The sequence below is a fragment of the Psilocybe cubensis genome, chromosome 6 (assembly GCF_017499595.1).
Source record: "Psilocybe cubensis strain MGC-MH-2018 chromosome 6, whole genome shotgun sequence".
NCBI lineage: Eukaryota > Fungi > Basidiomycota > Agaricomycetes > Agaricales > Agrocybaceae > Psilocybe > Psilocybe cubensis.
The window spans coordinates 3,263,856-3,277,984 of record NC_063004.1 but is presented as its reverse complement, the minus strand read 5'-3'; the positions used below and the strand labels follow the sequence as shown (position 1 = coordinate 3,277,984).

Genomic DNA, 14,129 nt, shown 5'->3' with positions numbered 1-14,129 from the left:
ACCCGCCGCTCAGTCACCTCCAATCACACAAGTGTCCGGGTTAAATTTTCACCACTCTGCGAACGCTGATGAAGCTATTCACGGAGTTGAAATCATAAGTTCGCATTTTAGCTCTTCCGTTTTTACAAATCGTGAACCATCGAGCATGCCTACAGAGGGAGAGGAGAAGGTATTATGGGGGAGCCAACCATGCTAAATATGAGGGAAAATAACTTCCAGAAATTAATTATGATCACTCACATACAAGAATAGAGTAGAAGGAAATTCCGCAAGCGGTGTTCCTAATCGTTACGGATTCGCTGATGGGTTTAATGATTTTCTTTGATATACTATCAACGGATCAGCGTACCGTTCTCTACCGTTCTGCTACGAAGGCGTGTCATTCTCAACCTCGCCTTCGAAACAAGTCAGAATGATCCAAACGAAAACCTGTTTCTAGGTATGCATATGCAAGTCATTGAGAGATTCTGGTGTTCAGATACCCACAAATACTAACTAGGCCGGCCTATGGACATTGTGATCACAACGGTATAGGACGACCAATATCGCATATATATCGTTAGTCTTAATGGGTGGGCTACTTGTACATGGGTTGACCTCACAGTTTAGATCAATTGGCGTGTGATTGAGTCGTCAGGAATATCTTGAACATGAAACTTCGAACACAATTTGATTTCATAACTGCATATACATCGAGACTAGACTTTGTTTTGGAATATTTCTCAAGCTTCTTTAGAGGCATTGAGAGTAGTAGGCTGTTGTAGATGACGATCGTGAATCAGTAATCGACTTGAACATTGAATTATACGACTTACGGTTGGAAACCTGGCATGTGTATGGAGATTGGCAGCTGGTTCCTCCAGTCCAGCCAATTCCTCCACACTGACCATAGTGTGCAACGGTACCAGAGCTGGGTTGTGGTTGCTGAGCCGTAGACGTGGGTGCAGTCGAAGAAGATCCTGGAGAAGAGCTTCCTCCCTCAGAAACGGTGATTGAAGAGGAACCGCTGCTTTGGTATCCTTCAGTGGCAAGGATCTGGTAGTTGAACGAACCCATGTTCATGCCAAGGCTCTTCCATGCGTTGAAGTGGTTGGCAGTGGTGATGGTACCACCGACACGCTTGCTTTGGCGAACGGACCAGAACTGACCAAAGGTAGCAGTTCCCTGGATGGATGGTGCGTTGACACGGGTGGTCTGGTAGATGTCGTATGTTCCACCATCGGAAGTGACGGTTCCCTTGTGGGTGAGACCCGTGCTGGGGTTGTAGGTACCGAAGGAGTCGCAAATGTAGTATTCAACGAGCGGGTTGGTTGTCCAGCCGTAAACCGAGAGGTATGAGTTACCTCCTGGGTTGAAGCTTCCGCTGTAGGTGATAGTCCTGAAGAGAAATGGTTTAGAGGTGTTCAAAAATTCGATATAGGGAAAATTACCTAGCACTGCCTGGGTTCCAGCCGATTCCTGCAACGACGTCTTGCGACGAGGAAGACCAGGTAAGACTGTATTGGCCAGTTCCAATGTTCATGGAGACGCCGCTGTTGACTTGCTCCCAAAGCGAGTAGTAGTAGCCATTAACGGTTCCGGTGCTACTGGTGGTAATTGTCGCCCTACGGTCAATCTCCTCTGTGGAGTTACCGAACGGAATGGCGAATGCCACTGCTGCTGAGCAGAGAACAAGAAGAGATTTGAAAGAAACCATAGGAGGATCGTACTTTTTGACCTGACGATATTGGCGTTCATTTTTCATCTTTTATACAACTCTTGCGGTAAAAGCCCGGTCAAGGACTTTGACGCGTGGTATATCACGCGAAAGGAAGTCATGGCGTTGCGGAAAATTAAGAGCGTTGCACAGCTTCCGTGTTTTCTTCTCCGATGGCTACTGACGTCCATCTTGATGCGCTTGTTAGATACTACCAAGACTAAGGAAGCGGAATAGAAGTAACCTACTCAGTTTAGACCTTGTCTAAAAATAAACGCCAATATAGTCGCACACATGGCTAACGCTCTGTCATTTTCTCAAGGACCAGTGTCGGTCAATACATCCTGTAAATCCATGAGCCTAGACACTTGAGTTTGTATCCACTCAAGTAAATACACAGTTCCAGGATCTAGGCAAAGTTTCCTTCTATTTCACTTTCTATCAGTGCAACATGTTGCTAGAGTGGTGCATGTAACGTTTTTGGTACTCGGAAAGTTTGCGATCAGCACAATAGTAGCTTAGCGGGCTCGATGATCTATTAATAGGTATAGTTTGACCGAGCGTGCAGGCAGGTTGACATTCGCTTCTGCACGCTGGCACTCTGTTGATGGTGGTCAGTGCGAGAAATTTCCGTTTTGCTCTCCATCCAAGATATATCGGTCCGTATCACCGCATTCCACTTATACCGCATACTTGCCCGTTCTGGTTATCTGTTCAAAGGTTTTCAATGTGAGCTGGACAGTACTTAATCTGATGCTCAAATGTGCCAAAGTTCAATTCGAAAATATCCAAGTTCCTATGTACAAGCCGTTGCTGTTCTCTCGAGATGTCGCTATATTAGCTGACCCCTTGACGGTGGATGGTATGGCATGTCTATTAATAGATAGCTGAGGGTCAAAGTTTCTAACTGCGAAGAATACCCGTCAAACCTGTAGTAACGTCAAGTTAATTCAAGTACATCAGCAGACTTTTAGAATCATTGTTTCAGTGAAGTTTGGATTTACATCAACTAGGGGTTGTCTGTACAGAATTAATTGTCCGATATTCGTAATCCTGTTACCCTTGAAGGATAGGCCGCTCAAACGTCACTGCTTGAGCACCACCAACTCATGACCTATGCGGAAAAATGTATAGAGGCAAAGATTGAGAATAATTTAGAGACATCGGAATGATAATGATACGGTCAAACTACGGAAACAGTGTTCAGTTTTTGGACTCAAAAGAATTTTAACTGCCTGGAAAATCAATTTGGCGGCTTGTTTTGAACCAAAGCAAGGTAAAGACGACGTCAGCAATTCCATTCAATACTCCGGGTTTCGCCTGAATCCGGTAGAAGTACAAAATGAAATGCGCACTCATGATATACATTGGCTTTGTTTATTTGTGTAATCCGTTTAGCAGCACATACCCTGGAAAGGTCTCAGTAGAGGCGTCTGAGGAACGATACCCAGGCTTCTATCTTAACTCCCAGTTACTTGTATTTGTAGAATATCGATGTTCCACCTCAGAGAACGAGGCTTTGATTTGCTCAATAATTTGGCCTTGTGTTTAATATCCCAGAATTGTTTTCATGAAAATCGTCTATGTTCAGAATAAAAAACACTTGACCTCAAGAAATTAATCTCAAGGCGTCAGCGAAGTCCAGTATATATTGCGAGAGTTGAAAGCGCAGCGATGACGTTGAGGCGAAGAGTGTGCGATTGGTAAGGATGAGGAAGATGAAATAATCAATAAACCATAATCACGCACGTTCTTTTCAAGCGGTGTAACTTTTCATACCCATCCCCCTAGCCTGATCTTCAACATTATCAACCAAGATCGACTGTTAGCCAACCTTAGGCGTTAGCTAGATTCTACGTTGTTTGCACATTGTTGTGGTCGTGTTTGGATGGCAAAGAGCACTATGATCGGACCTCTAAATGCAGTACGAGCCTAGGCCCTGGGGCCTATAGCGTTTCGGACTTCGAAAATCGATTTGTCATAAACACTTAAGCACCTAATTTGGCAGAAGCTTTGTTCTCCGCCCGAATTTCCCTTAAGTGTACGCCTTGGTACGCCCGGTGATGCACGACGTCAAGAGATGTCCCCAGAACTGTCAAGGCACAAGAAGACTCTGAGAATAATTTTGATCAGATATAAATTACCCCTTGAGATTCTCGCAATGGTTTCAATCCTCTAATAATCTGAATCACTTCCGATATGCATCTAGCATACTAGTATCTGCGCGGAACGGGATCCGTTGGGCCATATAGTATTCAGGTACGTTATACAGAGGCATCAATTTTCAACTCAAGCTTGTCAGCTTTTGAATAATGGCTCAATAATTGACAATCATCTGTCGGATGCTCAATGTAATTTTGGACGAGTATCAAAACGAGTATATTTACGAACACATGAAAGACGCCCCCCAGCACACAATATGGGACCAATACCGTCCTTTAATTTGTGCATATTTCTTTACTGATTATTTAATCTCATACCATGACTGATAGTGATGTGTTGCTGTTTTACAGCTCTGAAATAGGTGCCATACGTACTCGAATAAGTGGGATATTTTTGGCAGCAATGCACATGGTAAAGTATTCTATTTTCAGAGAGAACGGTGTGTATCTGGCTCGTGTGGTAAACCTCTTCTGTTTTCCTCACTCCATCTCTACGTAGCTTTTCATTAGGGTGTACTTGGCTACACGTACGATGGCAAATAGCTCATTCACTCACTCTGGCCAGACCGAAAAGAATTCCGTGGAAAGCCAATCGGGGTCCCATGGGCACGATAGCGAGCTGGGTCGTGCTATCGTCGCTAGATTCGGAGCTCTGGGACCTTTTATATCCAAGCTATTTGAGCTAGGAATCGAGGCACGTGGTGTAGAGCGTATCCCAGAGGATATGCGGGATGAAACTCACGTTTGGAATAAGTAAGAACTCAACCTCTGGAGATCAAGTCTTATCGAGTTACTCATTCGCAATTAAATCTCAGTATCTTCATGTGGTGGTCTGTATCTAGTTTTTTTACATATAAAAATGTAGCTAAACAGCTTATCTCTCTCAGGTCTGTCAACATGGTCTTGACTACTATCTCAATCGGCATACTCGCTCAACAACTCTTTACTCTCACCCTAGCGTGAGTCGAAGGAGATTTTTTAATCTTCATTATCCTTATTTCACTCTGAAAGTCACGCTGCCGCCACTATACTTTGCTTCGGAGCCATAGGAACAGCGCTTACGTCTTTCATTGCAACATTAGGCCCGAAAACCGGTTTGCGGACCATGATTATTACCCGATTTAGTTCTGGATACATTGGAGGGATTGTGTACTCGATATTAAACATACTCACACAGTATGGCTACAGCATTATTTCCTTTTCTGTGTTATTGCTAATCGAATTTTAGATTGGGGTTCTCAGTGATATGTGTGATCGTAGGTGGCCAAACGCTGGCTTCAATAAATCCCGGAACTCTCCCTCTTGTCGCCGGTATTGTCATCATTGGCGTTCTGAGCGTTATACCATGCTTTATAGGTTATGACATGATTCATGTTTGCGAACGCTACGCTTGGCTCCCACTTACCATTGTCATGCTTATGCTTTGGGGACTTGGAGCACGAGCTGGATTCAACATATCATCGGAAACAGGCCACGAAGACAGCGGTCGCTCGTTATCATCCGACATACTGAGCTTTGGCGGAATCGTTTTTGCTGGTTTCACCGGGGTCAGTCTATGCTTTTTTCAACGTAATTTATATTTCTCATTTGCTTCAGTGGGCCCCTGTTGCAGCTGACTATAACTGCCGAATTCCCGCAGAGACTTCATCAAGAAAGATCTTCGTAATGACGTTCATTGGCTTGTACCTGCCAATCTGTTTTGTTGAGCTCCTCGGAGCAGCCTTGACTTCCATTACCGATCCTGCATATGCAGATGCACTTGCCAGCGGTAGCACCGGTGGACTTGTGGCGCAGGTCCTATCGCCTTGGAAAGGAGGAGGGAAATTCATTTTGGTGTTGCTGGCTTTATCGGTTTTGTGAGCACTTTGTTTACTAGAACAGACAAAAGGGGTCTAATTTATAGGTAGAATGAACAATATTATCAATACCTATTCAGCAGGTCTATCCATACAAGCTCTAGGACGACCTTTCGCCATTGTACCACGGTTTTTTTGGACTCTTGTGGCGTTCGTCGCTTATACCGTAGCAGGAGTGACCGGTCGAGAACACTTTTCTGCCATTCTTTCAAACTTTTTAAGTATTCTTGGATATTGGACAGCCTGGTTCATTGTTATCGTCATGGAAGAGCATTTCATTTTCAGACGCAAAGGCGGGCGCTTAGGAGGATACAACCTGGATGATTACGACACGCCTTCTCGGTTTGTATCTGTCTTCTTTGATATGCATCGCATTGACCTCAATCAACCATGCCAGTCTACCCATTGGAGTGGCAGGTCTTCTAGCTGCGGGTTTTGGCGCCGCTGGTGCGGTAGTAGGTATGTCGGAGGTATGTATCACCAATCTAGTAAGCATGAAGACTTGAGAACATATTAACTAGGTGTGGTATACGGGTCCCATTGGGAAAATGGCCGGATCAGAGTTTGGGGCCGATCTAGGCTTTGAGGTACGAAACGAGCGCTATCTACGTCCACTGATTTAGTAACCTCCCTATAACGGTATAACCAGCTCGCGTTTGGGTTCTCTGCAATTACATATCCCCCACTTCGTTGGCTTGAAATCTATTACACGGGTAGATAAGTATACTTGGGGTTTAACAAGGATGGTAGGAAGATGCTAAGAGTGAAGGCGCTAGATAGTAGGATTCTAGTTGGGAGATTCCATTGTACTCATGCGTCATTTACGTCACTTCAATGCACTTGTCAGTTCTGCTGCTTTCTTATCTTTGGAGTCAACAAACTCGCCACTGGTGATGAGCTGCTACTGCTGCTGAAATGCTGTCAGTCCTTGTTGACTTCCGGTGCATCAGACTGATTACTCTGACTATCACACTGTCAACCAAATCAATCAAATGGCCGCAGCAGGCGCGAGAGCAAAGTACGGTGAGCTCGGAGAATAAATTATATCCGATTTTTCCGTATGTGGTAGTTTTGCACAGGAAATATTTGTTAGGAATCACTATTTCCATACCAAAACAGCTCATTCAGCAGGGTTCTGTACTAAAAACCGAGGTAACGATTCGGTTATTCATGCATTTTCAGCCGCTGTCTTGCCACCACCCCTGTACTATCTTCTGAAATGTAAAGTTTGCTTCAATTCGGTAATACGGCCTACCAAATTATCACTACCACGAAGTGAAAATAGACCGTTAAATATAGCACTGCATTCCGTATGCACCGTGTTGCTGCTTTCCTCGACTCTCCCTCGTTCCATCTACAGCACGAGCCATTCATCGTTCTACAAGTACTCCTACAGCATACAAAAGCTTTGGAATGGAGATAGGTGCTTCAAATAATGCTGGAAAATCTAGATATCCTCTGATAATTGTCGTACAGATCCTGATTTAGTTGCACGACATATCTTCAGAGGGTCGCCTTACCACTATGTTCCAACGGAAGGCGTGGCAATAACTTTCATCGTGCTATTTGGACTCTCTACCAGTGGGTTACGTTTTTCTGATCTCTGAACAGTTTTAATGGGCATTGGAAACAGTTATCCACATATGTCAGGGCGTTTACTATCGCATGTGGTGGTTGCTGCCGACGGTCTGCCTTTGTGGTCTGCTGGAGGTTCTTGGATGGTCAGCGAGGCTATGGTCCAGCTTCAACCCACCCTTTTCTCCTCCCTTTGAAATGCAGTGCGTCAGATTTGACTTTGAATGAAACACGAAACGTATTGTTAATTTCAACTTCCTTTTTCCAGAATTACATGCACTATCCTGGGACCAACGCCGTTTCTAGCAGCAAATTTTGTAGCATTTGGGATCATAATTCAGCGTTTAGGGACACAATACAGCCGGCTGAGTCCAAAGTGGTGTAAGCACCCGCATGATGAAAGAAACAATTTGCTAACTTATGTTCTTTTTACAAGATACCATTCTGTTTTGTACTTGCGTAAGGGTCATAATGGTGGAACGTCAGCTCCCATAATGCTGAATATGTATACAGGATGTCATCTCCCTTGTCGTTCAAGCGGTAGGAGGAGGAAAGGCCGCCGTTGCGTCCGGAAATGGCTTAGACCCTACCCCTGTAAGTGCTCTGCTTATAGCAAGGAATGGGAAACTAAGCTCCCAATCCAGGGAGGGCACATAATGCTTGGGGGTATTGCGTTTCAGCTTTGTAAGTTCCCTGATTCTTCTTGTACAAGTTTTAAGTTTATCATATTTATTTTCTTCTTAGTGACGATATCGATCTACGCATTTCTTGCCATCGAATTCTATCTTCGCTACACGCAAAACTGGCCCATACTGCGTGATGGTTCACAAGACGCTAATTTTGTGAGAGAACCAATAAGCGAGAAGCTTACCCTTATGAGTGTCGCACTGTTGTTCAGCACCACATTCCTCTTCATTAGGTGAGCTTATATACGCTTACATACTACTCAAGAGCGTGGATCTTTGTTAATGGAGAGCAGAGCGGTATATCGTACAGTCGAATTAAGTAACGGATGGAATGGCAGAATAATCAGCACACAGGTCCTATTCAGTATGTTGATTTCGTACAAAAATCAAGATGTGATGGAAAGAACGCTGATCGATCATTTTTAATAGATGTTCTGGACGGAGCCATGATAGTGTTGACAATGTACAGCATGAACTTTGCACATCCAGGATTACTGCTGGGCCGTGGAAGCTCGCTGGAAAAGGAGATAGCTAAAGCCAAAGAGAAGTCCAATGAAAGGATGGAAAAGGGAAAGGCATGATATCATGAGACTCAAAGAGAGTCTTGAGTCAAACAATATTCCGAATAGAGCATAGAAATCTGTCATTTTTGCTTGGTTTTCTCTCTCCTAACGTTGCAGGTTTTCTCGCGAGGTTGAAAGTTTACAAAATAGACATTCAAGCCATACTGTATATGGTCGGATTTGGATAGTTCAGAAGGTTGTATGATACAGTACAAAACAATTCCAGCTGGTTCAGTAAGAAGCTGGGTATACAGATGGTTAGTGTTAAATTCTGATACCCTGGTCTTGGACCGGTGGTGGTAGTCCATTGCCCACCATGAGACGTGAGCCTTCGCTAGTAACATCGTCGATGGTGACAAAAATAAATCCTTAAAATAGAAGTGTGCACCATGAGTACATACCAAGCAGATATTCAACTTGAAAACGATCCGTACCTGGGCCAGGAGAGAATATCCTATTGTTGGGAGGGCTGGTAATAGTCAACGACTTCTTGTTTTTGGAAAGAGTTGCGTCCATGAATACAAGCTTTTGCCCGACATGGAATGCGTGTGAAGAAAAGCCTAGGTCCATTAACGCGACTGAAAAAACAAGCCACCTTCAGCATCGAAACCGGAAGGAAACGCAGTATAATTTTTCACCTTGAATATTTGTGGCTTTGAGGTTTTTGGGAATTGAGATATCGACTGTAAATTTCTCGTTAAACCCGATTTTGGTGGGCACATTGCTCAACGTAGGCCGAGCCACCGACATGAACGGAGGATTCAAGTACTGTACACGGAATTCTCTGAAGGGTATCACGGTAAATGTAAAATGAAAATGAGGCATTATACGTGACATACGTAGGGAACTTCACAGTGTCATTCACAACCTCAGCGTTAGGATTGGATCCTGCAAGGAGGACGTTTCTGAAATCATAATCAGTAAAAAATTAAAGTGAGAAAAGAATCAAATAATCACCCTGACGGTGTCAAGGAAGCGACCGAGTGATACATTCTTGGAATGTTGGTGGTAGGTAGACCAGCATTACTGATACGCTTGCCAAGTGGCGCGTTAGGATTGTATAGAGAGGGAGTTAGTCTACGGGGGAACGTGAGGAATTGATTGGCAAAAAATGTTACTTGTGAAATTGACTTACGCTGGATGGTCAGCATTGGAGCCATTGACGGGATCAGCCACAGCAGCTATAGCGGCGTATCCGCTCATGGCACCATTGACGATAAGGACTTGACCGTTTGGCATGAGTATCATCTCGGGCATCATCCTGGGCTCCAGCAGATGTTCAACTTGCCACCCTTTCTTGATGCCCTCTGGAGTTACAACGAGACGACTGCATTGGTCGGAGGCTGGCGTTTGTGAAGACAAATTTTCACTGGGGATGCGATCATCTGTGGCGCTTCCTCCGCAAACCAGAACCTCGGGGGTGAAGTCGGGGGGCGATAGAGGTAGCAATGCTGCTGTCCCGTCGAACGGGTTGGTGACGCGCACGCCGTTGGGAATTTCTGGAAGGATTTCCTCCGTATCGGTCTCCACGTCATAAATGATAGTTTGGTTATTGGCTATCATGAGCACTCTGCCATCGGGTAAGGAGAAGAGCCTGTAATTGGATATTAGTATATTCGACGTCAAAATTCACTGAAACCAAATTTGACCTTGGGAACAGATTTCCAGGGACCGTTCGTTCGAGGAAAGGCGATGGTCGAGCAGCGCCGTTATCCTTAGGCGGGAAAAATTCAATAGTATTTGCAGGATCGGTATTATAGAACGGCGTGTCCTCATGCATACCTCCCACAACAATCTGCAAGTAGCGTAAACTCAAAAATATTATGGATTATTACGGACGAATTACATACCAATGACCCATCGTGAAGTCGGAGTGCAGAGGTATACCAACGATTTTCAACCAAATGTAAATTCTCGGGATCTTCAAAGAGAGTGCATCCTTCGCCGTTTGGATCGTCGCATGGTTCAAAGAGTCGAAGACCCATACGGCCATCCTGCGCAGCCGTAATGGCTGGGATATTTCCCCCAACGCTGACCTAAAATTATAAGGTACCTCGATTTAGATACGTCTCACAAAGGTAAACAATAGAATACTCGCCATTGTACCATTGCTGAGGAACCCGCCCGACGCACAGAAGCTGTCACTGACCAAATCCAGAGGGCTCGCAGTATTGGTGCGGAAGTTCCAAAGAGCACCCCATGCTGGGTGACCATTAACTTGGAGAGGGTCGTTGGATGCTCGGTCAAAAAAAATGGCTAATGTAGGGGAAACGACGATAGCTTCCAACGCCAAAATACCACTCGTTCCATTTTGGACGAATTCCCACTGGGGACCGACAGCTGCACCGTACGCTGCACCAGCCACAGCAAGAACTTGTGATAGACGTTGTCGCATTGTCTTTGGGAGGAAACCTCAAACGAAGGCAAGATATCATCCACGGATTAGACTTCTCATTTTATAGAAGTTGACAAGAGGTGAGTGCAACATACGAAAGCAGAACCAACAGATTACTGAATTGTGACGTTGGAATAATCATTCCCAGACTTCTCTGAAATTTTTGGAAATTTTCATTGGACGTGAATGAGGACTGATTAGGCGGGCCGGCTTCTGTATCATACAGAACAGGTGGAATGACAGTAAATTGCATGGGTGACACCAATCAGCGAACATCTGTACGTATACTCCGTGAGTACATTGAAGTCATGGATGACCGTACAAATGCCTGAGCCTTGTTCTGCGGCCACATGCGTACCTTTTCCTGGGAGAGAACGGTGTCCTACAAGGTCATGGGCACTCTACAACGTCGCAAATTTGGAAATGTCTTCGCACATGAATAAGACTCCAACGTTTTACAACTGCGCAGATACGAAAAATTGGCTTGGCGCAGACATAGACGGGAAACGAAATTGAGTGTTGAAGATGGCAGATATGCCGCACCCTGTGGCACAAACTTTCATTCCAAGAATAAGTTAGAAAATAAGGTCACTGCGGATCATTTCATGAACAAACCAGCGGATGGTCGGTAGCAGTATTGTGCTTTGGAAGATATCCCCAGTTCTGTTTAATGTTCAAAACACATTCGCATTGAGAGTCAGGGCAATCGTACACATGTGCTATACGACGCAGCGTAGCACGTAAATAGCACTGTCGGTGTCTTCCTCAGTAAGCGAAACCTTCTCGACGCACTCTTCCAATGTCAGCGCCAACTTTGCCGACAAATTCTAGAACAGACTTTTCGAAAGATTCTGGTCCACAAATAAACACCTCGGCACTATCCTTCCGCAACTGTTCCTGCTGTGCTTCCAGGAACGCAGAATCAATACGCCCAGTGTGAGTAGTGACGCGGAACTCGGGTTCAATATCAGGCACCTGAGCATTCGTAAAGATATGGACCTTCAAATAGGCTGGGCATACTGTTCCTCCAATGGCGCGCGATATTAGAGAAAGAGAGACGTCGGGTTCGCGGGTAGAAACGATTAGAGTGATTTCCCATCGAGGCAACTCGGCATCAGGAACTTGGGAGAGAGCAGCAAGCATTGAGAGAAATGGGGTTATGCCGATTCCACCTGCGAACCAATAAAGGTGTCTCTTTCCCGAAGTAATGAAGGCCGAGAGACCTTCAGCTCCAAGAGAAGGAGGATGAAAAGGAGGAAGAATAAAGTCGCCATTGATGCCGACAATGTTCACGTCTAAAGATAGTACTCTAGCATCCTCCAGTGCTGCGTGCTTGTATTCTGTTAACTTCCTCAATATATTGAATAGGGCGCCTGTGACTACTCCTCCAGTTTTCTCGCGCATGGTGAGAGCAAATAACCGAGAATTGGAACCTTGTGGTAACGTATTTGAGATCGTCCAGGTACGGATGAAGTCATCGTTTACGAGGCTGGGTTTTCCAGGTGACATATGCTGATATTGACGCGAACCGAGGAGAGGACTGAAGTCTAAGATGATAGCTTGTCCTGGCTTCACAGAAAGCGGCTCAGACGCTTCCCATTCAAATATTGCGATGGAAGGGCTGAGCGTAGAAATCTTGGCCAATCGTGCCTTCGGTTGGTTTTCCTTCTCGAAGAGTTTGGTATCAGGAACTTCTTCAGAGAGAAGCCGGATGGGCGGGCTGTATGGACTGAGTTGGTCGACATACCCTGCTGCAACGCGAACGGGAAGAGCATCGACCACGTAAGTATACCCCGTCACGTGTATTTCCGTGAGTAGATCTTGAAAGGGCATGACTGCACGAGCATCTGCGCCATATACATTCTTAGCCTTGCCGGTGAGATATAGGATGTTGCCAGATTTGAAATCAATGAAAGTGAGCGACGCGAACGGTGTCGCCTCCACATTGCCCAGGGATGTCATGAATCGATTACCTAGATTGAAAAGATATATTTTAATATCAGATGAAAAATCACACGAACGAAAGTAAGCGAATGAATTCCTAACCAGAAAAGTCTGGGAGTACGACTGTGCGTCCGTCGGATGGCTTCACACGAATGAATCCGGGTCGTCCACCACGATGATTCATTCCAAGATGCGAAGGATACATTGACTGTTCTGAAGCTTCAGCAGAGTACGTAGTGCCAAAAAAGACAGTATCTGATGCAAGGATGAGAGCAATGGCTTCATCAGAGAGCCTTTCCTCTGGGGAGAGATGAGAATGGTCGTGTTGGATCACAGGAGAGGTCGTTGGCCGGGGCTCGAGCTCACGAAGTACAATATACTTCGGACAATTCCTATGCATGGAAGCAATGTGAATTCAAATAGATGTATGTCTTAAAATGAACCCTCGCACCCTAATGCTTGGTTGACTGTCACGTCTATATTAATGACACCCTTGTCCTGCTCCTTAATTTCAATGTTCTTGATAAACCCGGCAAATTTATTCCTCCGTCGCGTTGCAACTTCAACCCCAATTCCAGCAATAAGAGGTGTGTTCTTCTGATCGTTAACTGCCTTCATATACCGGAAAAAAGGGTCTCCATTCCACAGGGTTGCTTCAATACTGAGGGTATCGTACTTTGGGTTACGTATATACACTGCGGGCGCCGACCGCTGTAAGTTAAACATACAGCAGAAAACTTACATGTCTTATGTAAGTTTCGCTGTAAGTTCGACATACAGCACACGTGTATGAAAAACAAACAGTCGGCAAAGACATATTGTGTTTGGTGGCTGTATGCCGACCAAACACAATTGCTGTAAGTAGACTGTAAATAGAATAAACACCGAGATTACACAATTTCTTTTTGTCCGGTGTTAGTATAATATACACAATTGCTGTAAGTCATACAAACAGCACTTGTGTAAGTAAAACATACACACAAAGAAAACAAATTGTGTATGTCATACTTACACAATTCCTGTAAGTAAGTGCTGTAAGTTAAACATACACCTGAACTTACAGTAATCGACTCGCTGAGCGAGTCGACAAGCGCGCGAAGAATTCGCATTTTTGGCGCGATGTCGACTCGCAGACGATGATAACACGATGGCATGCGTCGTTCTGGCGACTCGCTGCCCTTTGAAAAATCTCGCAGTCGTCAATGTGTAGTGCGCGATTCATTAATAAATATGATATATTTTCAGCGTTTTG

At 44.8% G+C, this 14,129-nt stretch overlaps 4 protein-coding genes across 4 annotated transcripts; 1 reads left to right on the top strand and 3 right to left on the bottom strand.

Annotated features, from left to right (window-relative positions):
• Positions 1-722: 722 nt before the first annotated feature.
• Positions 723-1,744, bottom strand: JR316_0007515 (Endo-1,4-beta-xylanase A; the record flags this gene model as incomplete). Its single annotated transcript, XM_047893256.1, has 4 exons — positions 723-755; positions 816-882; positions 938-1,378; positions 1,431-1,744. 4 exons carry the CDS (start codon positions 1,742-1,744, stop codon positions 723-725), a joined length of 855 nt encoding a protein of 284 aa, XP_047748538.1.
• A 2,646-nt stretch (positions 1,745-4,390) lies between these two features.
• On the top strand, positions 4,391-8,556 carry JR316_0007514 (Purine-cytosine permease fcyB; the record flags this gene model as incomplete). Its single annotated transcript, XM_047893255.1, has 19 exons — positions 4,391-4,611; positions 4,674-4,688; positions 4,746-4,817; positions 4,870-5,034; positions 5,087-5,405; positions 5,455-5,714; positions 5,766-6,056; positions 6,112-6,184; positions 6,236-6,301; positions 6,364-6,427; positions 7,191-7,295; positions 7,348-7,492; positions 7,558-7,670; positions 7,726-7,748; positions 7,803-7,883; positions 7,934-7,973; positions 8,034-8,208; positions 8,266-8,339; positions 8,405-8,556. The coding sequence occupies 19 exons, from the start codon at positions 4,391-4,393 to the stop codon at positions 8,554-8,556; spliced, it is 2,454 nt and encodes an 817-aa protein (XP_047748537.1).
• Positions 8,557-8,802: 246 nt separating this feature from the next.
• On the bottom strand, positions 8,803-10,933 carry JR316_0007513 (Aldehyde oxidase GLOX; the record flags this gene model as incomplete). Its single annotated transcript, XM_047893254.1, has 9 exons — positions 8,803-8,906; positions 8,973-9,098; positions 9,177-9,322; positions 9,378-9,443; positions 9,496-9,615; positions 9,674-10,132; positions 10,188-10,333; positions 10,389-10,574; positions 10,613-10,933. 9 exons carry the CDS (start codon positions 10,931-10,933, stop codon positions 8,803-8,805), a joined length of 1,674 nt encoding a protein of 557 aa, XP_047748536.1.
• A 765-nt stretch (positions 10,934-11,698) lies between these two features.
• JR316_0007512 (uncharacterized protein) lies at positions 11,699-13,986 on the bottom strand (the record flags this gene model as incomplete). Its single annotated transcript, XM_047893253.1, has 4 exons — positions 11,699-12,906; positions 12,980-13,269; positions 13,329-13,588; positions 13,939-13,986. The coding sequence occupies 4 exons, from the start codon at positions 13,984-13,986 to the stop codon at positions 11,699-11,701; spliced, it is 1,806 nt and encodes a 601-aa protein (XP_047748535.1).
• Between the last annotated feature and the right edge of the window lie 143 nt (positions 13,987-14,129).